General features: G+C 42.2%; 1 protein-coding gene across 1 annotated transcript in view; it reads left to right on the top strand.

The window, feature by feature from the left end:
• The first annotated feature begins 9246 nt into the window (after positions 1-9246).
• mogat3a (monoacylglycerol O-acyltransferase 3a) overlaps positions 9247-25686 on the top strand; it is a 27350-nt gene continuing 10910 nt past the window's right edge. The window contains exons 1-6 of the mRNA XM_041985958.1: positions 9247-9577; positions 11941-12119; positions 12208-12268; positions 12514-12657; positions 25331-25461; positions 25602-25667. Of these exons, the coding sequence (XP_041841892.1) occupies positions 9484-9577; positions 11941-12119; positions 12208-12268; positions 12514-12657; positions 25331-25461; positions 25602-25667 (675 nt within the window). The 5' untranslated portion in view covers positions 9247-9483. The remainder of the gene's footprint in view (positions 9578-11940; positions 12120-12207; positions 12269-12513; positions 12658-25330; positions 25462-25601; positions 25668-25686) is intronic.

The following is a 25686-nucleotide window of genomic DNA, read 5'->3' as shown; positions in this document are numbered from 1 at the left end:
TTCGGTTGGAACAGAGTTAGCTTCGTAGCTCCAGACCAGGACGCCCTCGGTTTTCGGTTGGACCAGAGTTAGCTTCGTAGCTCCACACCAGGACGCCCTCGGTTTTCGGTTGGACCAGAGTTAGCTTCGTAGCTCCACACCAGGACGCCCTCGGTTTTCGGTTGGACCAGAGTTAGCTTCGTAGCTCCACACCAGGACGCCCTCGGTTTTCGGTTGGACCAGAGTTAGCTTCGTAGCTCCACACCAGGACGCCCTCGGTTTTCGGTTGGACCAGAGTTAGCTTCGTAGCTCCACACCAGGACGCCCTCGGTTTTCGGTTGGACCAGAGTTAGCTTCGTAGCTCCACACCAGGACGCCCTCGGTTTTCGGTTGGACCAGAGTTAACTTCGTAGCTCCACACCAGGAGGGTGTTCCACCAGCGTAGCTAGAGAAAACCAGGCTGTATGGGGACCTCCTCGTTTGAACTAACACCATGTCTGAACTAAGGTTTAGGCCGTTCCACTAACACATTCCAGCTGCATCTAACAGGCTAATCCAAGTGAGGCTTACGTAGCCTGGCTATGTGGGAGGTCCTGGGGAACGTAGGGATGGTGCAGAAAAAGAGAGCAAACCAAGATCAGCGACGTGCGGTGGGTTCATGGCTGGTGGAGTCAGGAGTCAGATTTACGTTGTAAGAACTGAAAAGAGCTTCTTATTTCACTGTGAGAGGTTCTGATCTCTCTTCTCTCTCGCTATCTTCTACATCACTTCCCTTCACATGATTCACATGAACTTATTAGTAGACAGATTTCACCCAAAATGCACTTTTCCTTTTCCATGTTGTTGTTTTTCCAACTAAACAGAAAGATAGAGCTTAGCTTCTAAGTTAAAAAAAATCTTAAAATCTTTAAGGTGTACATAAGTAACGCTTCAGGTTACTTTTACTGCAGAAACATTATGAAGTCCAGTCTTGGATTTTCCTCCATAACAAACCTACACAGAATTCACGTAGCCAACATAATACACTATGCTGCATACAATACCATGGTAATATGTACTAATTCATAATTCAAAGTACACAGTGATAAATGTGTAGAATTTCATCCACTTGTTAACATTTTAGCCCATATTTGGTACACATATTACACAATAACTGAAGCCCGAGTCAAGGTTGTGTGTACCAAATAAGTGGTGAAAAGTTGCATTTTAAACATCACTTTGCCATTACACACACTTAATATTAAATAAACTGCACCTGCTTGCTGTTTCCCCACGTCAGTCAAAGCTCTGCTGGTTTTCTAACGAAGCAACAGAGAGCAGCTGCTAGTAACTTTTATAACAACAAAAAGGGATGATAACTGAGATATCAATGTAACTTATGAGCTGCTCGGCATGAGCACTCATACCTTTTATCCATCTGGTCGAAGTACGTGTAGGAACGTTTTTCTGCATCCAGTCTCTTTTCAGCATTGCTGTCTCTAAATTTACTTTAGTCAGTTCGACAGTCAGTTTACCCAATAATGTGTGGAAGAGATATGCTAGTGCTAAAAACAGGAGCAGTACTGACATGGCCCATTAAGTTACACGTTTGTTTTTAGCTATGAGGAAGATGATTGGTTAAGAGCAGGGTCAAACATCAGGATACGCCAAGCAAAAGTCAAGTAGGGTGTGCTGTGCTGTAGCGTAGTACCTGGCAGCTATCAACTTTAGGGTAGCGTAGTACCTGGCAGCTATCAACGCGAGCGTAATGTAGTACCTGGCAGCTATCAACTCTAGGGTAGCGTAGTACCTGGCAGCTATCAACTCTAGGGTAGCATAGTACCTGGCAGCTATCAACGTGAGCGTAATGTAGTACCTGGCAGCTATCAACGCGAGCGTAATGTAGTACCTGGCAGCTATCAACTCTAGGGTATGTTATGACCCAGTACAGGGGTATGATGGAAGTAACAAAATAATACGAATTGTGGACAGATGTAAAACCGGGAAATAACAGAATTTATTCATACAAGTGGGAATGAGGATAAATACAATGACAAATGTGTTGAATCAAGTGTTTAAATCAAGAAATCAATTTAAGAACTATTTTCTAAAGTTAACACAAAACAAGCCAGTAAAACAAAGCTGATAAGAACCAAAACAAAAAAAAAAAAAAAGGTGAACAAAAACTGGCCAAGTAATCTAGATTACCAAAAGGGCCAAAAGGGCTTTAAGACTTACCAAACACAAGAAAAACAAGACTATCAGTCAATAAACCACAAAAGGAGAACACAAAAGCCCAAACAGTTTTAACACTGTGGAAGATCTACACTAAACTTATCAGGAACCAGGATTGTGGACTCATAAATTATCAGGAACCCAGGGATAGGAGATGGAGTTTTAATGAACAGATAACAAAAGTTCAGGATAATACGGTTATTAGAGAGTCCGGGTGATGGAAGGCTGCAGCAGCTGCTTCCGTGAATACTGACAGAGCGAAAAAGCCAAGTCCGCGATCTAAAGGCAAGGTCCAGAGAGCAATCCAGGAGTCTGTATCCAGGGAAACGAATAATTAATCAAAGGCAGAGTTACCAGTCAGGGAGCGGGCGGAGGCAGAAGTCCAGGTTCGGAACTACAGATCGACGGCGGACAGGCGGGCAGAAAAGATGGAGTGAAAAGACGGACGGTTAAACAGGTAAACGGGGAAACAGGCAGAAAACAGAGGGTGGATACGTGCAGGGATAAACCAACACAATCTGGCAGGTAAGAGTCGAAACAAGCAGGTATATAAAGCGCTCCAGGCAGGTGGAGCGCATAAGCAATCAAGCCTGAGCGGGGAAGATGCCTTCAAAGCAGGTGGGAAAACCGGGCCCCGTACCACAGAGCATGACAAAACTAAGTTTCTCTAAATCACAAAACCACCAAAGAAATAACATGCTCATAACCAAAACTCTCAGACCAACTGTCTGTGCAAACAGTTGCCAAAGAATACACAGCTGCAGATGGCTTTGATTTCCGCATCAGGTGGCTGTAGGCATGATGATTGGCCTGGCAATTATCCAATCAGCTTGATAAAGGCAGAGGTGTGGTGTAACGAGCCAATCCTCAGTAGACAGGAAGTAAGGTGTGTACAGCATAACCAATCTCAGATGGGTGACGACGCACAGGCATTTCTATGCAACATGAGAGGGCAATCAGTGAAATGACAGGCAGCCGTAACAGGCCGTAACTATCAACGCATAGTACCTGGCAGCTATCAACGCAAGAGTAGCATAGTACCTAGCATAGTACCTGGAACCTATCAACGCAAGGGTAGCTTAGTACCTGGCTTAGCACCTGGCAGCAATAACCACAAGGGTAGCGTACTACCTAGCGTAGTACCTGGGAGCTATCAACGAGAGGGTAGCTTACTACCTGGCATAGTACCTGGCAGCTATCAACGCAAAGGTAGCATAGTACGTGGCAGCTATCAACGTAAGGGTAGCATAGTAGTTAGCATAGTAACTGGAAACTATCAAAGCGAGGGTAGTTTAGTACCTGGCATAGTACCTGGCAGCTATCAACGTGAGGGTAGCATAGTACCTGGCAGCTATCAATGAGAGGGTAGTGTAGTATCTAGCATAGTACCTGGAAACTATCAACGCAAGGGTAGCTTAGTACCTGGTATAGCACCTGGCAGCTATCAATGCGAGGGTAGCATACTACCAAGCATAGTACCTGGAAGTTATCAACGTGAGGGTAGTTAGTACCTGTCACAGTATGTGACAGCTATCAACGCTCGACAATAGAGGCACGGAACACAGCCCATTCGGACTCAATGTCCCCCGCCTCACCTGGGACATGGTTGAAGCTCAGCCGGAGATGGGAGTGTAACCTCGGGTGGGTGTGCAGAAATGGATGTAGCACGTAGGGGCTCCAATTATGAGGCCACAACGGTCAGTGTGGGTCAGACACATGCCAGTTTATTAAACTGGACTAAAACCAAAAAATACAGCAAAGACAGACAAGGTGATAGACAGCCGAGCTCCGGCCAAGAACCCAGACACTCACCGAGGCGGGACTGGGGTTATACTACAAACAAAACATAAATCCAATTACTTCCAAACAAAAACACCATGCTATAAACTGCATGCACCACAAACCAAATCACCGTCTATGTGAACTCCCAGTCCCAGATGACACCAGTGAGAGAAGGACGCTCCAGCCGCAGCACTAGAAGACAAAAGGGGACAGAGTGTTAAAAAGCTAAAACCACTTAAATGAATTATGGTAAAATGAAATAAAGAGGGATAAACCAAACCATGTAAAATCAACTAAAACAAATGGCAGCCAGTGCTGTCCCTGAAAACAAAGCACATAAAACGTTAAGCTTCTTGTCACAGCATGGCAGACCCACAATTAAAAATAATAAAACAGTACAATAAACACAACCAAAAAGTCCATCTCACCAGCGGGCCAGGGAATCAATGCTCATAGTAGAGCTTGCCCGCTGGATTTAAGTAGTCACACCCTTCAGTCCCACCTGCCTTCAATCAGTCCCTCCTGATTGCTACCCAGTTCTGTGAATCTCTTCCGGACACTGCAGCCATCTAGAGGCCAACTGCTACAGGAGTTTAAACTCTTTCTGACAGGGGACTCTGCCAGACGTTCCCAGCAGACCCTCACAACATGCTTGGGTCTGCCAGGTCTGCCAGGCATTCTCCCCCACCATCTGAGCCAACTCCAGAACATGCAGCCACAAGTCCAACGACACGACTACAAAGTCAATCATCGAACTGCGGCCTAGAGTGTCCTGGTGCCAAGTGCACATGTGGACACTCTTATGTCTGAACAAGGTGTTCGTTATGGACAGTCCATGACAAGCACAAAGGTCCAACAACAAAACACCATTCAGATTTAGATTAGGGGGGCCGTTCCTCCCAATCACGCCCCTCCAGATCTCACTGTCATTGCCCACGTGAGCATTGAAGTCCCCCAGCAGAACGAGGGAGACCTTGGAAGGAGTGCTCTCCAACACCCCCTCCAAGGACTCCAAAAAGGGTTGGTACTCTGAACTGCTATTAGGTGCATAAGCACAAACAACAGTTAGGACCCGTCCCCCACCCAAAGGCAGGCTACCCTTTCGTCCACCGGGGTAAACCCCAATGTGCAGGCGCCAAGTTGGGGGGCAATGAGCATGCCCACACCTGCTTGGCGCCTTTCACTGGGAGCAACTCCAGAATGGAAAAGGGTCCAGCCCCTCTCGAGGGCAGTTGTTCCAGAGCCTAAGCCATGCGTCCAGGTGAGTCCAACTATATCTAGCCGGAACCGCTCAACCTCGTGCACCAGCTCAGGCTCCTTCCCCGCCAGAGAGGTGACATTCCACATCCCTAGAGCTAGCTTTTGCAGCCGAGGATCAGACCGCCAGGGTCCCCGCCTCTGGCAGCCACCCAGCTCACAATGCACCCGACCCCTATGGCCCCTCCTGCAGGTGGTGAGCCCACGGGAGGAGAGGCCCATGTCACCCTTTCGGGCTGAGCCAGACCGGGCCCCATGGGCAAAGGCCCGGCCACCAGGCGTTCGCCTCCGTGCCCCTCCTCCAGGCCTGGCTCCAGAGGGGGGCCCCGGTGACCCACGTCCGGGCATATTATTCTTGAATTGACAATGCAACCAGAACACATCCCCAGTCCAACCAAACCTTATTCACTATCATGTACCAGTACTCGTCACCAGTAGGCATTGAAAAACACCTTCAGTCACAAATCTCTATGATTCAGTGTCTCCGTCTCATTCTCACAGCCCCTACAAATTCTAGATCTGTTACTCAACAAAAGAACTCACCTACAAATTTTAACATGGCACTTCTAAGTGTCCGCTCTCTTTTCAACAAATCTTTTATAATTAATGATCTTATTTCAGATAATAAAATTGTCTCTTTTTAACTAAAACCTGGCTTGATGCTGATGTTCCAGCTATCCTCACTGAGGCTTCTCCCCCAAATTTTAATTTTTTTATTTTCAATCATGGGAGGCAGAAGATGGGGGGAGGGGGGGTACTGCATCAATTGCTCGAGGATCAATTTTAGCAAAAATATTGTTTGATAATTACTCATCATTTGAATATCATGTGTTTGTTTTTATCTATTCTATTCTATTCTATTCTACTCTATCTGTGACTGTTTATAGACCACCCAGCCTCCCTCCTGCTTTATACAAGAGTTTTCTGACCTTTTAACTGTAATACACTCAGAATACAGTAAAATTTTAATAACTGGTGATTTTAACCTACACACTGACAACAGATCTGATGCTCCTGCAGAGGAGTTTTTAAATATTTTAAACTGTCTAGATTTTGATGTCCCACAGAGGACACACCTTGGACTTGGTCCTAACCTATGGTCTGTCCACTGGTGTGTCCTCTGTTGTTGACCTGGCTGTGTCAGACCACTGCTGTGTGTTTTTTAACATCACCACTTTTATCCAACAGGAGGCCTCAGTGAGAACTGTGAGGAAACGATAGAATACTTCTGAAGTGGCTGCAAATTTTACTGAAATTTTAAACCAAACTCCTGCTCAGATTTTACCTGTATCATGTGATTTTATTGTGGATCATTTAAACAGCAAACTTTTAAAAACATTTTATGGTTTCTGTGAGCCTGAGCTTTTAAACATAATAAATGACTCTCTCCAGACGGGCGTCTTCCCTGCTGCCTTTAAAACAGCGGTGGTGAGGCCCCTTCTGAAGAAGAGTTATTTAGATCTACGTCGACATTCTTGATAACTACTGACCTGTATCCAACTTATTATTGAAAAACTTGTCTTTATACAAGTACATGAGTTTTTGCATAAACATAATATTTTAGAAAAATATCGATCTGGTTTTAGGACAAACCACAGTACCGAGACACCGTTTTAAAAATTGTTAATGACCTCAAACTTAATTTAGACTCACAGAAACTTTCTGTCCTGGTTTTACTGGATCTTAGTGCCGCCTTCGATACAGCTGATCACCAGGTTTTACTAGACAGAAGTCTGGTGGGCCTCTGAGGTACTGTTCTTAAATGGTTTTACTCCTGTCTCACAGATCGGCAGTTTTATGTAAGTATGGATACCTGCTCCTCCAGAATCCATAAGATCCAATGCGGGGTCCCCCAAGGATCAATTTTAGGCCCAACACTTTTTAATCTGTACACGTTACCTCTAGGGTTATTTAATCTTTGTTTTAACTCGAGTGTTTTCCTCATGGGGATCCTCCATGCCGGGGGTTCTGCCTGCTCAGTTTGGGGGTTGTTGCTGAGGTGATCGCCCTTGTCTGGGTGGCTGGGGACCTACACTGCAGCCTTATGGCTGTGGTGTGGGCCCCAGTCTGCTCTGATAGGGGTGGTTGCCATGATGGCAGCCGCTGTAGGACATGGGTGGACTGGCTCCTGGTGTGGATGGAGGGGGGATGCTTTGTGTGTATATATGCATGTTTGTGCCTGCAACTGTATGACAGACTGACTTTTTTTGTTATGTAGTCTCTTTTGATGTGTGCAAAGGCTTGTTTTGTTTTTTATGTTAAGCACTTAGTGTTGCCCCAGCATCAGAAGTGCTTCATAAATAAAGTTTGATTTGATTTGATTTGACTGGATTTGATCGTTAGTTTATACAGTAACTCACTCTGATCCGGTTACAGCAGGAAAGGGACAGATGGACGTTGTCTCACATTCATTCATTTGTTTAAGATAGAAGCTTGAATCTGTATAAAATCATTAATTAAATGTGTAGTTAGAATCAGAGATTTAGGAATTCTTACAGGAAACATAAATAAAACATCAGGTAAGCAGAGAAATGTTTTCTGATCTCTGTCTGAAACTCACTCCAGGATTAATTATACAACCCAACAAGTTTCTACCTGAATGTGGGCGTATTTACAGTCGTTACCATGGCAACAGCCGTCCTGGGGTTGGACCTGTATATGTGCACCTCACCTGTTCAGACTTATGGTTATTTTGAGCTGGAGGGACCGGTTTGAGCCCCCGCAGTGCAGAGAGGAGGTATGAAGGAAGACCTGGAGCAGTCACCGATCAGATTATAGATTATTGATCAGGCTGACCCACATCACACGTAGGACTCAGGTCCCACAGCTGTCAATCAGGAAGTCCGAATGGAGCAGTCAGGATGAAGGATGCTTCAGGTCCGCAGGCCACAAGAAGAAGAAGAAGAAAGCGGGGGGGCTCATGGTCCAGCATGGAGGGCAGGACCCTTCAGTCACCTACCTCCTGCACTGCGTTCAGGACTTCCTGATGACTTAGTCCAGCTTCTTCCTCTCTGTGATGCTGCTGCTCCAGCAGACCACAGCTTACAGGATGGCTGATCCACCACAGAGTCATAGAAAGGTCCTCAGGAGTCCCCCTTCACTCCAAAAGACCGCCGTCTCCTCAGAAGACAGACCTGCTCTGACCCTTCCTGGACAGTGGTCCGTGTTGTGAGGCACTTGGGGTTCTGGGCCCCTCACTCTGGCCACCCTAGATGGCCGGTGCTTGCTGATCTTGGCCCACTGGGGCCTGGGGGCTCTGGCTGGGACCTTCCTCTGCCACCCTCTAGGTGGGTCCGGGGTGGTTTTTGTGGGTGGGGTGGGTGGTTTGGGTTGGTGATCTGGGATTGCTGCTGGTGGCCTGGGTCTCTGGGCCGCTCTAGTCTGCCTCTGGTCACATTAGCAGGATCACTCCTGATGATTGTCTGTTTAGTTTACCTGTAACAGCTGTAGGAAATTCTCTGATGTGTCTCTGTACAGGTGTAGCAGCTGGTTGGTGTTAGGTTGAAGCCCGCTGCTTCTATCTGCTGGAACTTTGTCTCCTCTTCCATTTTCTACTTTCTTTTTTACTTCTTGTTTTTTGTCCAGCCAGATTACATAAATTCCAAAGAAATAAAGCAATGAATCAGATTATCAAGAGAAGCCTAAACCCATAAAACTAATCTAAATAAAATAAAACTAAATAAAACTATAAACACAGCAGCCAGACCATCATTCTGCCGCCACCATGCTGGACAGCTGCAGGACAGCGTTACCATGGCGACTGTGTTTGACATCAGGGACAGTTTCAGGTGTGTTTGTGGATTATTGATTATTACTTGATCTACTTTCCTCAGTACTGATCACTAATTAAAGAAATTTTCTGTCTCCTCTTACTCCTGAAATCAACTCACTTTCAGGCACAAACTCCTCTGACGTGCACGCGCGCAAGCTCGGGCGTGCGTCAAAGATGTTTCATCATCAGCTGTGATTGGCCAACAGGAACACACCCAGACTAGAGTCCGGTACGCATGCGCAGAAGCACCGTGAGCGTGTGGGGGAGTTTGGAGTGAAAAAGTTTGTCCTGAAGTTTTGATCTGGACGGATCAGTACGTGGGATCGATCCCTCCGATGGTGGATCGATAACTTCCAGCTTCCGCCGCAGAAACACCAGAAGAAAACGTCTGTGATTCCTGCACGCGCACCGACAGGAGCTCCGACACACACCGGGAACACGCTGCGTCTCAATCCGCCAACAGCAACGCGCCCACCAGCATGAGGGTCGAGTTCGCCCCGCTGAACGTCCCGCTGCGGAGGAGGCTGCAGACCGCCGCCGTCCTGCAGTGGGTCTTCTCCTTCCTGGCTCTGGGTCAGTTCCCCTGATCCACCCACGGAGGTCCTGGACCAGATAGATGGATGGATAGATAGATAGATAGATAGATAGATAGATAGATAGATAGATAGATAGATAGATAGATAGATAGATAAAATAGATAGATAGATAGATAGATAGATAGATAGATAGATAGATAGATAGATAGACAGATAGATAGACAGATAGATAGATAAAATAGATAGACAGATAGATAGATAAAATAGATAGATAGATAGATAAAATAGATAGATAGATAGATAGATAGATAAGATAGATAGATAGATAGATAGATAGATAGATAGATAAAATAGATAGATAGATAGATAGATAGATAGATAGATAGATAGATAGATAGATAGATAAAATAGATAGATAGATAGATAGATAGATAGATAGATAAAATAGATAGATAGACAGATAGATAGATAGATAGATAGATAGATAGATAGATAGATAGATAAAATAGATAAAATAGATAGATAAAATAGATAGACAGATAGATAGACAGATAGATAGATAAAATAGATAGACAGATAGATAGATAAAATAGATAGATAGATAGATAAAATAGATAGACAGATAGATAGATAAAATAGATAAAATAGATAGATAAAATAGATAGATAGATAGATAGATAGATAGATAGATAGACAGATAGATAGACAGATAGATAGATAAAATAGATAGACAGATAGATAGATAAAATAGATAGATAGATAGATAAAATAGATAGATAGATAGATAGATAGATAAGAAAGATAGATAGATAGATAGATAGATAGATAAAATAGATAGATAGATAGATAGATAGATAGATAGATAGATAGATAGATAGATAGATAGATAGATAGATAAAATAGATAGATAGATAGATAGATAGATAGATAGATAGATAGATAGATAGATAGATAGATAAAATAGATAGATAGATAGATAGATAGATAGATAGATAGATAGATAAAATAGATAGATAGACAGATAGATAGATAGATAGATAGATAGATAGATAGATAGATAGATAGATAGATAAAATAGATAGATAGATAGATAGACAGATAGATAGATAGATAGATAGATAGATAGATAGATAGATAGATAGATAGATAGATAGATAAAATAGATAGATAGATAGATAGATAGATAGATAGATAGATAGATAGATAGATAAAATAGATAGATAGATAGATAGATAGATAGATAGATAGATAGATAGATAGATAGATAGATAGATAAAATAGATAGATAGATAGATAGATAGATAGATAGATAAAATAGATAGATAGATAGATAGATAGATAGATAGATAGATAGACAGATAGATAGATAGATAGATAGATAGATAGATAAGAAAGATAGATAGATAGATAAAATAGATAGATAGATAGATAGATAGATAGATAGATAGATAGATAGACAGATAGATAGATAGATAGATAGATAGATAGATAGATAGATAGATAAGAAAGATAGATAGATAGATAAAATAGATAGATAGATAGATAGACAGATAGATAGATAAAATAGATAGACAGATAGATAGATAAAATAGATAGATAGATAGATAAAATAGATAGACAGATAGATAGATAAAATAGATAGACAGATAGATAGATAAAATAGATAGATAGATAGATAAAATAGATAGATAGATAGATAGATAGATAGATAGATAGATAGATAGATAGATAGATAGATAAAATAGATAGACAGATAGATAGATAGATAGATAGATTAAATAGATAGATAAAATAGATAGATAGATAGATAGATAGATAGATAGATAGATAGATAGACAGATAGATAGACAGATAGATAGATAAAATAGATAGACAGATAGATAGATAAAATAGATAGACAGATAGATAGATAAAATAGATAGATAGATAGATAAAATAGATAGATAGATAGATAGATAGATAAGAAAGATAGATAGATAGATAGATAGATAGATAGATAAAATAGATAGATAGATAGATAGATAGATAGATAGATAGATAGATAGATAAAATAGATAGATAGATAGATAGATACATAGATAAATAGATAGATAGAAGGGTGGATGATGGATAGAAGGGTCTACTTACCTGTCTCCTTACCTGTTCCCTTACCTGTCTCCTTACCTGTCCTCTTACCTGTCTCCTTACCTGTCCTCTTACCCGTCCCTTTACCCGTCCCCTTACCTGTCCCCTTACCTGTCTCCTTACCTGTCTCCTTACCTGTCCCCTTACTTGCCTCCTTACCCGTCTCCTTACCTGTCTCCTTACCTGTCCCCTTACCTGTCTCCTTACCTGTCCCCTTACCTGTCCCCTTACCTGTCTCCTTACCTGTCTCCTTACCTGTCCCCTTACCTGTCTCAGCTCAGTGCTGTCTGGCTGCCTTTGTCCTCCTGGCCCTCTCTGATTGGTGGATCGTGGCCCTGCTCTATGCTGGTTGGCTGTGGCTGGACTGGGACACGCCCACCAGTGGGGGACGGCGGTCCCACTGGTTGAGGAGCTGGACCGTGTGGGAGTACTTCAGGGACTACTTCCCCCTGACGGTGAGACGGTTTATCACTGGAGGGGACACGGAGGACGGCGGTGGACCAGGTCTGGTTATTGATTCCTGGTCATTTCTTCTGTCTGCAGCTCGTCAAAACAGCTGATCTGGATCCAAAGAAGAACTACATCTTTGGTTTCCACCCACACGGTGAGACACACCTGTTTACCTGTCCACATGTTTACCTGTCCACATGTTTACCTGTCCACCTGTTTACCTGTCCACATGTTTACCTGTCCACATGTTTACCTGTCCTGTTTATATGTCTATATATTTACCTGTCCATCTCTTTACCTGTCTATGTTTTTGTACCCGTCCATTTCTACCTGTCCATATGAACCTGTCCATCTCTACCTGTCCATATGAACCTGTCCATCTCTACCTGTCTGTCCCAGGTGTCCTGGTGGCTGGCGGCTTTGGGAATTTCTGTACGGAGTCCACGGGGTTCTCTCGTCTGTTTCCTGGTCTGAGGTCTCACCTGCTGATGCTGCCGTTCTGGTTTCGGGTCCCGTTCTTCAGAGACTACATCATGTGTGGAGGTACTCACCTGTCTACCTGTAGACCTGCAGGCTCTCCTTGTTCTGACCCTTTTCTGTTTGTCATCCTGTCAACTGTGATGTTACCATGGAAACATTGGCTCTGACAGGTTTCGTCATCATGATGAACTCTGGTCTGGTTTATGTTGACAAAGACCATGTGACTGAGGTCTCAGCAGGGTTTCTGGATCAGGGTTCAGGTCTGGACTATTTGTCCACAGTAAACAGTGGGTCACAGGTCAGATAGGAGGAGACAGAACGTCTCATCTGATTGGCTGTCTGAGCGTACTGTAGGGTCACATGGGTTCATGTGTTTGTCTCCTGTCTTCTCCTCAGAGTGAGACCTCACTGATTTCTGAGTGTCAAGATGTGACGGTAGTGATGGAGATGATGATGAAGATGACGTAGTGATGAAGATGAAAGTGAAGATAATGATAGCGATGATGATGATAGTAACAAAGATGGTGATGAAGAGGATGGTATTGATGAAGATGAAGATGTTAGTTGATGTTGGCTAGACTTGATGACACACCACTAACTGTCATGGGAGACATGAACATTCACATTGAAAAACCACAGCGACTGGTTCAAACTGGTTCAAACTGGTTCAGACTGGTTCAAACTGGTTCAAACTGGTTCAAACTGGTTCAGACTCCTCCAACACACAAAGCTGGTAAAACTCTTGACTTGGTTCTGACTAGAAACTGCTCCACAGCCGACCTGTCCGTCACCCCGCTGCACCTCTCAGACCACTTCCTGGTTAAATTCTCTGTCTTCCTTCATCATGTCAATCAAGAGCCTCCAAAAATGGCGTCCTACCGTAGAAACCTGAGATCCCTCAGACCTACACAGCTGTCTGATGAGGTTTACTCTACCCTCCCTTCCCACTCAGACTTCTCCTTACTGTCTGTTAATGAGGCTACAGAAACACTCTTCTCCTCTCTCGCCTCCTCTCTGGACAAACTCTGTCCTCTGGTGTCCAAACCAGCCAGACAAAACCCTCCCAGTCCATGTCTCATAGAGGTTTTAAGGGATCACAGAGCCGGACTCAGGGCTGCAGAAAGAAAGTGGCGCAAATCAAAAGAACACACTGACTTGTCTGAGTAGCAGCAAAACCTGAAACTTTCACATCCAGCCTAAAGGCGGCCAAGAAAACCTTTTATCAGAACAAGATCTGCAATGCTCCCAACACACGACATGTTCATGGTGTTTAACTCTCTTCTATCTCCACCACCTGCTCAGCCTCCCACTGTGCTGACTGCAGAAATGTTTGCTTCCTACTTCACTGAAAAGGTCGCTACCATCAGTAACCAATTCACTGAGCCGGACCAGCTCAGCCTTACCAAACCAGCTACCATCAGTAACCAATTCACTGAGCCGGACCAGCTCAGCCTTACCAAACCAGCTACCATCAGTAACCAATTCACTGAGCCGGACCAGCTCAGCCTTACCAAACCAGCTACCATCAGTAACCAATTCACTGAGCCGGACCAGCTCAGCCTTACCAAACCAGCTACCATCAGTAACCAATTCACTGAGCCGGACCAACTCAGCCTTACCAAACCAGCTACCATCAGTAACCAATTCACTGAGCCGGACCAACTCAGCCTTACCAAACCAGCTACCATCAGTAACCAATTCACTGAGCCGGACCAACTCAGCCTTACCAAACCAGCTACCATCAGTAACCAATTCACTGAGCCGGACCAGCTCAGCCTTACCAAACCAGCTACCATCAGTAACCAATTCACTGAGCCGGACCAACTCAGCCTTACCAAACCAGCTACCATCAGTAACCAATTCACTGAGCCGGACCAGCTCAGCCTTACCAAACCAGCTACCATCAGTAACCAATTCACTGAGCCGGACCAGCTCAGCCTTACCAAACCAGCTACCATCAGTAACCAATTCACTGAGCCGGACCAGCTCAGCCTTACCAAACCAGCTACCATCAGTAACCAATTCACTGAGCCGGACCAGCTCAGCCTTACCAAACCAGCTACCATCAGTAACCAATTCACTGAGCCTGACCAACTTAGCCTTACCAAACCAGCTACCATCAGTAACCAATTCACTGAGCCGGACCAACTCAGCCTTACCAAACCAGCTACCATCAGTAACCAATTCACTGAGCCGGACCAACTCAGCCTTACCAGACCAGCTACCATCAGTAACCAATTCACTGAGCCGGACCAACTCAGCCTTACCAGACCAGCTACCATCAGTAACCAATTCACTGAGCCGGACCAGCTCAGCCTTACCAAACCAGCTACCATCAGTAACCAATTCACTGAGCCGGACCAGCTCAGCCTTACCAAACCAGCTACCATCAGTAACCAATTCACTGAGCCGGACCAGCTCAGCCTTACCAAACCAGCTACCATCAGTAACCAATTCACTGAGCCGGACCAGCTCAGCCTTACCAAACCAGCTACCATCAGTAACCAATTCACTGAGCCGGACCAGCTCAGCCTTACCAAACCAGCTACCATCAGTAACCGATTCACTGAGCCGGACCAGCTCAGCCTTACCAAACCAGCTACCATCAGTAACCGATTCACTGAGCCGGACCAGCTCAGCCTTACCAAACCAGCTACCATCAGTAACCGATTCACTGAGCCGGACCAGCTCAGCCTTACCAAACCAGCTACCATCAGTAACCAATTCACTGAGCCGGACCAGCTCAGCCTTACCAAACCAGCTACCATCAGTAACCAATTCACTGAGCCGGACCAGCTCAGCCTTACCAAACCAGCTACCATCAGTAACCAATTCACTGAGCCGGACCAGCTCAGCCTTACCAAACCAGCTACCATCAGTAACCAATTCACTGAGCCGGACCAGCTCAGCCTTACCAAACCAGCTACCATCAGTAACCAATTCACTGAGCCGGACCAACTCAGCCTTACCAAACCAGCTACCATCAGTAACCAATTCACTGAGCCGGACCAGCTCAGCCTTACCAAACCAGCTACCATCAGTAACCAATTCACTGAGCCGGACCAACTCAGTCTTACCAAACCAGCTACTGGTGCCTCACTCTGCTCCTTCTGCTCTCTAAATGAGGACCATGTCTCTAAACTTCTAGTCAACTCAAAACCCACGACCTGTCCTCTTGATCCTGTTCCCTCTGACATCCTGCAGAGCATTTTACCTCCAATCAAACCTGCAGTAACCCATATTATTACCTCCTCTATTAAATCCGGTGTCTTTCCTTCTGCCTTCAACAAGCTCGGGTTCCCCGCTGCTGAAGAAACCCACACTCAACCCAGCCCAGGTTGGAAACTACCGGCCGGTCTCACTGCTTCCATTCATGTCTAAACTACTAGAGCTTCAGTCTTCAGTCAGGTCTCACAGTTCCTCCAAGACAACAACCTGTTAGATCCATATCAGTCTGGCTATAGGCAAGGCCGCTCTACTGAACCTGCTCTCCTGTCAGTTACTGATTCCCTACGGGTTGCCAGATCCGCTGGTCCATCCTCAGTCCTTATACTGCTGGACCTGTCTGCTGCCTTTCACACGGTCAACCATCATATACTGTTCTCCACACTCTTAGAGCTTGGCATCTCAGGATCTGTCCTCTCGTGGTTTACATCCTACCTCACAGGAAAATCCTTCAAAGTATCTTGGCGAGGGGGCGTGTCCGGATCACATGGACTGACAACAGTGGTGCCTCAGGGCTCGGTGCTTGGCCCTCTTCTCTTTTCTCTATACACCTCCTCACTCGGTGCATCATTAGCTCTCATGGTTTCTCCTACCACTGCTATGCAGATGACACTCAGCTTTTCCTTTCTTTCCCACCTGACGACACAACGTCTCCATGTGAATATTAGCATGTTGCTGATATCTCTGCATGGATGAAGGATCGCCACCTTCAGCTAAATCTGTCCAAGACCGAGCTTATTGTCTTTCCAGCCAATCCTTCCTTACCGCCACAGATAAGCGTGCAGCTTGACTCCATCACTCTTGTACCTACGTCTTCTACCAGGAATCCTGGTGTCATGGTAGACAACCAGCTGACCTTTAAGGACCATGTTGCCTCGGTTGCTCGGTCTTGCCGATTTGCTCTCTACAACATCAGGAGGATCAGACCCTACCTGACTGAACACACGGTCCAGCTCCTGGTCCAGGCTCTGGTCATTTCAAGCATTGACTACTGCAACTCCTTACTGGCTGGCCTGCCTGCATGCTCAGTTAAACCTCTGCAGATGATCCAGAACGCAGCAGCACGTCTGGTCTTCAACCAGCCCAAAAGAGCTCATGTCACTCCGCTGCTAATCGCTCTCCACTGGCTTCCAGTTGCAGCGCATCAGATTCAAAGCTCTGCTTCTGGCTTACAAAACAATAACCCAAACGGCTCCGGTCTACCTCCACTCCTTAATCCAGAGCTACACTCCCTCTACCTCCACTCCTTAATCCAGAGCTACACTCCCTCTACCTCCACTCCTTAATCCAGAGCTACACTCCCTCTACCTCCACTCCTTAATCCAGAGCTACACTCCCTCTACCTCCACTCCTTAATCCAGAGCTACACTCCCTCTACCTCCGCTCCTTAATCCAGAGCTACACTCCCTCTCCACAGTTACTCTGCCAGTGAAAGACGCCTAGTGCTCCCACCACAAGGTGGCGCCACATCAGTAGCTAGACTCTTCTCCTCTGTTGTTCCCCGGTGGTGGAACCATCTACCAAACTCCGTCCGATCCACAGAGTCCTTATCCACTTTTAAAAGCAGCTAAAGACTCAGTTGTTTAAGGAGCATTTCCACACTTAGCTGAACTCTTCTACTCAGAATGAGGTAGAAAGATTTGTCCAGATCTTTGGTTCAACCAGGTCCTGAAGAAGCTGCTGCAGTTATACCCAAGATGATGTTGTTTGATGAAGTCGTGTATTTAAACAAAATGACTTAAAAAAAAATTATAAGCACAGCCTCTAGCACTACATGACAGCACCTGGTCCACCTGGACTCAAAGCGGTCTATCACTTAATGATGACGTTCATCTTGTTTGATTTCATGCTTGTGTTGTTCTTCCTCTTAAATGTAAGTCGCTTTGTATAAAAGCGTCTGCTACATGACTGTACGTAGAACATCGATGATGATGAAGATGATAGTGAAGGTGATGTAGTGATGAAGATGATAGTGAAGGTGATATAATGATGAAGATGATGGTGATGTAGTGATGAAGATGATGGTGAAGGTGATGTAGCGATGAAGATGATAGTGATGCAGTGATGAAGATGATGGTGAAGGTGATGTAGTGATGAAGATGATGGTGATGTAGTGATGGAGATGATGGTGAAGGTGATGTAGCGATGAAGATGATAGTGATGCAGTGATGAAGATGATGCCGAAGGTGATGTAGTGATGAAGATGATAGTGATGCAGTGATGACGATGATGGTGAAGTTGATGTAGCGATGAAGATGATGGTGATAGAGTGATGAAGATGTTGGTAATGTAGTGATGAAGATGATAGTGAAGTTGATGTAGCAATGAAGATGATGGTGATGTAGTGATGAAGATGATAGTGAAGTTGATGTAGTGATGAAGATGTTGGTAATGTAGTGATGAAGATGATAGTGAAGTTGATGTAGCGATGAAGATGATGGTGATGTAGTGATGAAGATGATAGTGAAGTTGATGTAGCGATGAAGATGATGGTGATGTAGTGATGAAGATGATAGTGAATTTGATGTAGTGATGAAGATGATGGTGAAGTTGATGTAGCGATGAAGATGATGGTGAAGGTGATGTAGTGATGAAGATGATGGTGATGTTGTGATGAAGATGATGGTGAAGGTGATGTAGTGATGAAGATGATAGTGATGCAGTGATGAAGATGATGGTGAAGGTGATGTAGTGATGAAGATGATAGTGATGTAGTGATGAAGATGATAGTGAAGTTTATGTAGTGATGAAGATGATAGTGATGTAGTGATGAAGATGATAGTGATGTTGATGTAGCGATGAAGATGATGGTGATGTAGTGATGAAGATGATAGTGAAGTTGATGTAGCGATGAAGATGATGGTGATGTAGTGATGAAGATGATAGTGAAGTTGATGTAGTGATGAAGATGATAGTAATGTAGTGATGAAGATGATAGTGATGTAGTGATGAAGATGATAGTGAAGTTGATATAGTGATGAAGATGATGGCGATGTAGTGATGAAGATGATAGTGAAGTTGATGTCGCGATGAAGATGATGGTGATGTAGTGATGAAGATGATGGTGATGTAGTGATGATAAAGATGGTGAAGGTGATATAGGGATGAAGATGATCGTGATGTAGTGATGAAGATGACAGTAAAGAGGATAATGACAGGGATGATGATGAAGAGGATGATTAAAGGGGTGATGATGAAGAGGATAATGGTAGGGACGATTATGATGATGAAGAGGATAATGATAGGGATGATGACGATGAAGAGGATAATTATAGCGATGATGATGATGATGATTAGGATAATGATAGGGATGATGAAGATGAAGAGGATAATTATAGCGATGATGATGATGATGATGATTAGGATAATGATAGGGATGATGATGATGATGAAGAGGATAATGATAGGGATGATGATGAAGAGAATATTGATAAGGATGATGATGATGAAGACGATAATGAAAGGGACGATGATGAAGATAATGATAGGGATGATGATGATGAGGAGGATAATGATAGGGATGATGATGATGATGAAGAGGATAGTGATACGGATGATGATGATGAGGAGGATAATGACAGGGATGATGATGATGAAGATAATGAAAGGGATAAGGATGATGAAGAGGATAATGATAGGGACGACGATGATGATGAAGAGGATAATGATAGGGACGGTGATGATGAAGAGGATAATGATAGGGACGATGATGATGACGAACATAATGAAAGGGATGGTGATGATGAAGAGGATAATGATAGGGACGGTGATGATGAAGAGGATAATGATAGGGACGATGATGAAGAGTATATTGATAAGGATGATGATGATGAAGACGATAATGAAAGGGACGATGATGATGATAAAGATAATGATAGGGATGATGATGATGAAGAGGATAATGATAGGGATGATGAAGATGATGAGGAGGATAATGACAGGGATGATGATGATGAAGATAATGAAAGGGATAATGACGATGAAGAGGATAATGATAGGGACGACGATGATGATGAAGAAGATAATGATAGGGATGATGATGATGTTGATGATGAGGATAATGACAGGGATGATGATGATGATGAAGAGGATAATGATAGAGATGTTGATGATGAAGAGGATAATGATAGGGATGATGATGATTATGAGGAGGATAATGATAGGGATGATGATGATGATGATGAGGAGGATAATGATAGGGATGATGATGATGATGAAGAGGATAATGATAGGGATGATGATGATCATGATGAGGATAATGATAGGGATGATGATGATCATGATGAGGATAATGATAGAGATGATGTTGATGAAGAGGATAATGATAGGGATGATGATGATGAAGAGGATAATGATAGGGATGATGATGATTATGAGGAGGATAATGATAGGGATGATGATGATCATGATGAGGATAATGATAGGGATGATGTTGATGAAGAGGATAATGATAGGGATGATGATGATGAAGAGGATAATGATAGAGATGATGATGATCATGATGAGGATAATGATAGGGATGATGATGATTACGAGGAGGATAATGATAGGGATGATGATGATCATGATGAGGATAATGATAGAGATGTTGATGATTAAGAGGATAATGATAGGGATGATGATGATGAAGAGGATAATGATAGAGATGATGATGATCATGATGAGGATAATGATAGGGATGATGATGATTATGAGGAGGATAATGATAGGGATGATGATGATGAAGAGGATAATGATAGAGATGATGATGATCATGATGAGGATAATGATAGGGATGATGATGATGATGAGGATAATGATAGGGATGATGATGATCATGATGAGGATAATGATAGGGATGATGATGATCATGATGAGGATAATGATAGAGATGTTGATGATTAAGAGGATAATGATAGGGATGATGATGATGAAGAGGATAATGATAGAGATGATGATGATCATGATGAGGATAATGATAGGGATGATGATGATTATGAGGAGGATAATGATAGGGATGATGATGATCATGATGAGGATAATGATAGGGATGATGTTGATTATGAGGAGGATAATGATAGGGATGATGATGATGAAGAGGATAATGATAGAGATGATGATGATTATGAGGAGGATAATGATAGGGATGATGATGATCATGATGAGGATAATGATAGAGATGTTGATGATTAAGAGGATAATGATAGGGATGATGATGATGAAAAGGATAATGATAGAGATGATGATGATCATGATGAGGATAATGATAGGGATGACGATGATTATGAGGAGGATAATGATAGGGATGATGATGATCATGATGAGGATAATGATAGAGATGTTGATGATTAAGAGGATAATGATAGGGATGATGATGATGAAGAGGATAATGATAGGGATGATGATGATCATGATGAGGATAATGATAGGGATGATGATGATGAAGAGGATAATGATAGGGATGATGTTGATTATGATGAGGATAATGATAGGGATGATGATGATCATGATGAGGATAATGATAGGGATGATGATGATGATGAAGAGGATAATGATAGAGATGTTGATGATTAAGAGGATAATGATAGGGATGATGATGATGAAGAGGATAATGATAGAGATGATGATGATTATGAGGAGGATAATGATAGGGATGATGATGATCATGATGAGGATAATGATAGAGATGTTGATGATTAAGAGGATAATGATAGGGATGATGATGATGAAGAGGATAATGATAGAGATGATGATGATTATGAGGAGGATAATGATAGGGATGATGATGATCATGATGAGGATAATGATAGAGATGTTGATGATTAAGATGATAATGATAGGGATGATGATGATGAAGAGGATAATGATAGAGATGATGATGATCATGATGAGGATAATGATAGGGATGATGATGATGAAGAGGATAATGATAGAGATGATGATGATCATGATGAGGATAATGATAGGGATGATGATGATTATGAGGAGGATAATGATAGGGATGATGATGATCATGATGAGGATAATGATAGAGATGTTGATGATTAAGAGGATAATGATAGGGATGATGATGATGAAGAGGATAATGATAGGGATGATGATGATCATGATGAGGATAATGATAGGGATGATGTTGATTATGAGGAGGATAATGATAGGGATGATGATGATCATGATGAGGATAATGATAGAGATGTTGATGATTAAGAGGATAATGATAGGGATGATGATGATGAAGAGGATAATGATAGAGATGATGATGATTATGAGGAGGATAATGATAGGGATGATGATGATTATGATGAGGATAACAGTAGTAGTAGTAGTTTGTTTCGAGCACATACAAAACCACATGTACAGCCATGCGAATTCAAATTACAAAAAAGAGAAATGAAACAAACATCATGCTCGAAAAGGGGAGGGAAGAAGTAAAACTTATTAAATCCCACCCCTTCTCCAAAGTTAAAATAATATTCTCCACTTCCTGTTAATTTACCATCTGAACTTTACAGTCCTATATCACAATACACATATAATAATTTGATATTGTTCAACCATTGCAAGTAGTTCATCTTAAACCAACACAAAAAATACATATTTCAAAAAGAAGCTTCTTCATTCATATATTGTGTGAAAGCAAAATCTTTAAACATTTTTTTAAATTGCTTTAAATTTGGACATTCCTTGAGTTCCACATTCAACTTATTCCACAATTTTACTCCACAAACAGAAATACAGAAACATCTCCTCCTTGTTTTTACCCTTCTGACCTTATAATTAAATTTCCCTCTCAAAAGATAACCCCCTTCCCTCTCTGTAAACAGTCCTTGAATATTTGCAGGTAGTAATTTGTGTTTTGCCTTAAATAAAATTTGTATAGTCTGTAAATTTATAATGTCTTTCAATTTTAATAATTTTGACTGCAAAAATAATGAATTGGTATGGTCCCTATAACCTGCCCCATGGATGATCCTTATGGCTTTCTTTTGGAGAACAAATAGTGGATGTATTATTGTTTTGTAATTATTACCCCAAACTTCTGCACAGTAATTAAAATATGGAAGAACTAACGAGCAATAAAGAGTATGTAGTGATTTATGATCTAAATTCTGTTTTGCTTTATTTAATACTGCTAAACTTCTTGAAACTTTACTGTGGATATGTCTAATGTGTTGTTTCCAACTAATTTGTTCATCTATTATCAACCCTAAAAACTTGATTTTATTCACTCTTTCAATCTCTACCCCATCCAACATAATTTCAGTCTGCAAATTTGTTTGATCATTTCCAAACACCATTATTTTGGTTTTCGTCAAATTTAATAATAATGTATTTCTATCAAACCATAATTTCATTTTTTTTAATTCTATGTTAATCTCCTTTATTAACAACTGCAGATCACTGCTAGAACAAAATGCACTGGTACCATCTGCAAATAAGAGCAGCTTTAACACATTTGTTACCTTACACAAATCATTTATATAAAGAATGAACAATTTCGGGCCCAAGACTGACCCCTGTGGGACACCACAAGAAATGTCCAAACTAGTGGAGCAGACGTCCCCAAGCTTGACAAACTGCTTCCTTTCTGTCAGAAAACTCTTGATCCAGTCAAGTACCTTACCTCTAATCCCATATCGGTCTAATTTATACAACAAAATATCATGGTTAATTGTATCAAACGCTTTCTTCAAATCAAAAAATAATCCCACTGTGTGCAATCTTTTATCTAATGAATTTGTTATATCTTCTATAGAATCTATAATTGCCATTGATGTTGCTCTATTTGCCCGGAATCCATATTGATTTTCATGAAGTATTTTGTATTTTTCTATGAATTTATCCAGTCTAATTATAAAAAGTTTTTCTAGAATTTTGGAGAATTGAGAAAGTAGTGAAACGGGTCTATAGTTTGTAAATTGGTGTTTATTCCCAGATTTATACAGTGGGATTACTTTGGCTATTTTCATTTTATTAGGAAATGTACCAGACTGAAATGATAAATTACAGATATATGTGAGTGGTTTTGAGATTCCATTGATAACTTTCTTAACAACAGTCATATCAATACCATCATAATCTACAGAAGTTTTATTCTTACATTTTAGAACTGTTTCAATGACGTCTTTTTCCTCCACTGCAGCGAGATACATAGAACTTAGGTTTCTATCAACGAGACAGGGATTATCCTGTCCTGCGTCAGGGATGGTTTCTGCCAATTCTGGCCCGATACTTACAAAGAATTTATTAAAACAATCAGCCACATCATTTGTATTGTAGTTTTCTGTATCATTTACAACAAAATATTTAGGGTAGCTTATCTGACTAGAAGATTTTTTTATCACTGTGTTCAGGATTTTCCATATTTCTCTAACATTGTTCTTGTTATTATCTAATAGATTTTTATAGTATTCTTTCTTTGCTGTTCTTAGGATATTTATTAATTTGTTCTTATATTTTTTATATTTATTTTCAGCCTCTTCAGTTCTTTGTTTTATAAATTCTCTGTAGAGTGAATTCTTTTTTCTACAAGCATTACGCAGTCCCTTTGTTATCCAAGGAGGACCCACATCTTTTAGTTTTTTATTCACTTTCTTTAAGGGACAGTTTTTGTCATATAGAAATTTAAATGCTCTCATGAATTCTTCATATGCTTCATTTACGTTATTATTATTATATACATTATCCCAGTTGTGTGCAATTAGGTCATTTTTCAAATCCTCTATTGCTTCAGTTGTTCTCAGTCTTTTGTATTTAATTGTTTTATCATGATCAATAGACTTGCCGTCATTATTAAGCACTGTGAATACTGGTAAATGGTCACTGATATCACTTATTAAAATTCCACTAGTTGTGCTGTTGAAGATGTCATTGGTAAATATATTGTCAATAAGTGTTGCACTATGACATGTTATCCTGGCGGGTCGGGTGATTTTAGGGTACAAGGTCATGCTGTATAATTTATTGATGAACTCTTCCGTCTTTCTGTGTTCCTTCGCATTAAGCAAATCAGTATTGAAGTTCCCCACAGATTATTATAGTTTTGTTTGTTTTAGTTGCAAATAGTTCCTCCATCCTGTCACTAAACAGTTCGACACATGAGCCTGGTGACCTGTACATGCAACTTATAATCAAGTTTTTAGTTTTTTCTCTGTAAATTTCCACTGATACACACTCAAGCATATTGTCTATAACCACTGACATGTTCTCTATAACTTTAAATTTCAAGTTTTTGTCCACAAATAATCCAACTCCTCCTCCACCTTTGTTTCTGCGATCCATGTGTATAAATTCATAATGATAGGGATGATGATGATTATGAGGATAATGATAGGGATGATGATGATGAAGAGGATAATGATAGGGATGATGATGATGATGAAGAGGATGATTAAAGGGAGGATGATGAAGAGGATAACAGGGCTCAGATGTGGAGCGTTTTTCTGGTTCTGGACCAGAAGAACCGGTTCAGCAGACTAGACCCGGTACCTTGTAGGTGTTCGGGTCACATGACGTCTCATCTGTCCGACAGGTCTGGTGTCCAGCTGCAAGTCCAGTCTGTCCCACCTGGTCAGCCGTCCTGAAGGAGGAAACGTGGCTGTGGTCGCGGTGGGCGGAGCTCCAGAGGCTCTGGACGCGCGACCCGGAGGTTTAACGCTGCAGGTACGTGTCAGACCTGCTGGTACCGGTCAGTGTTAGAGAAGAGGATCGGTGTGGACGCGCGTTGGATGCGGTCTCCTAGGAAACGGGAAGCAGCAGTATGGAGCTGTAAACGTTCTAATCAGGAACGGTTTGTTTTCCAGGTCCAAAACAGGAAAGGCTTCATCAAAATGGCTCTGAAACACGGGTGGGTGGAGCTTATCAGACAGGTGGAGTTGCTGAGTGGCT

The sequence above is a fragment of the Melanotaenia boesemani genome, chromosome 5 (genome assembly GCF_017639745.1).
Source record: "Melanotaenia boesemani isolate fMelBoe1 chromosome 5, fMelBoe1.pri, whole genome shotgun sequence".
Classification (NCBI taxonomy): domain Eukaryota; kingdom Metazoa; phylum Chordata; class Actinopteri; order Atheriniformes; family Melanotaeniidae; genus Melanotaenia; species Melanotaenia boesemani.
This window is presented reverse-complemented; position numbering and strand designations above follow the sequence as displayed.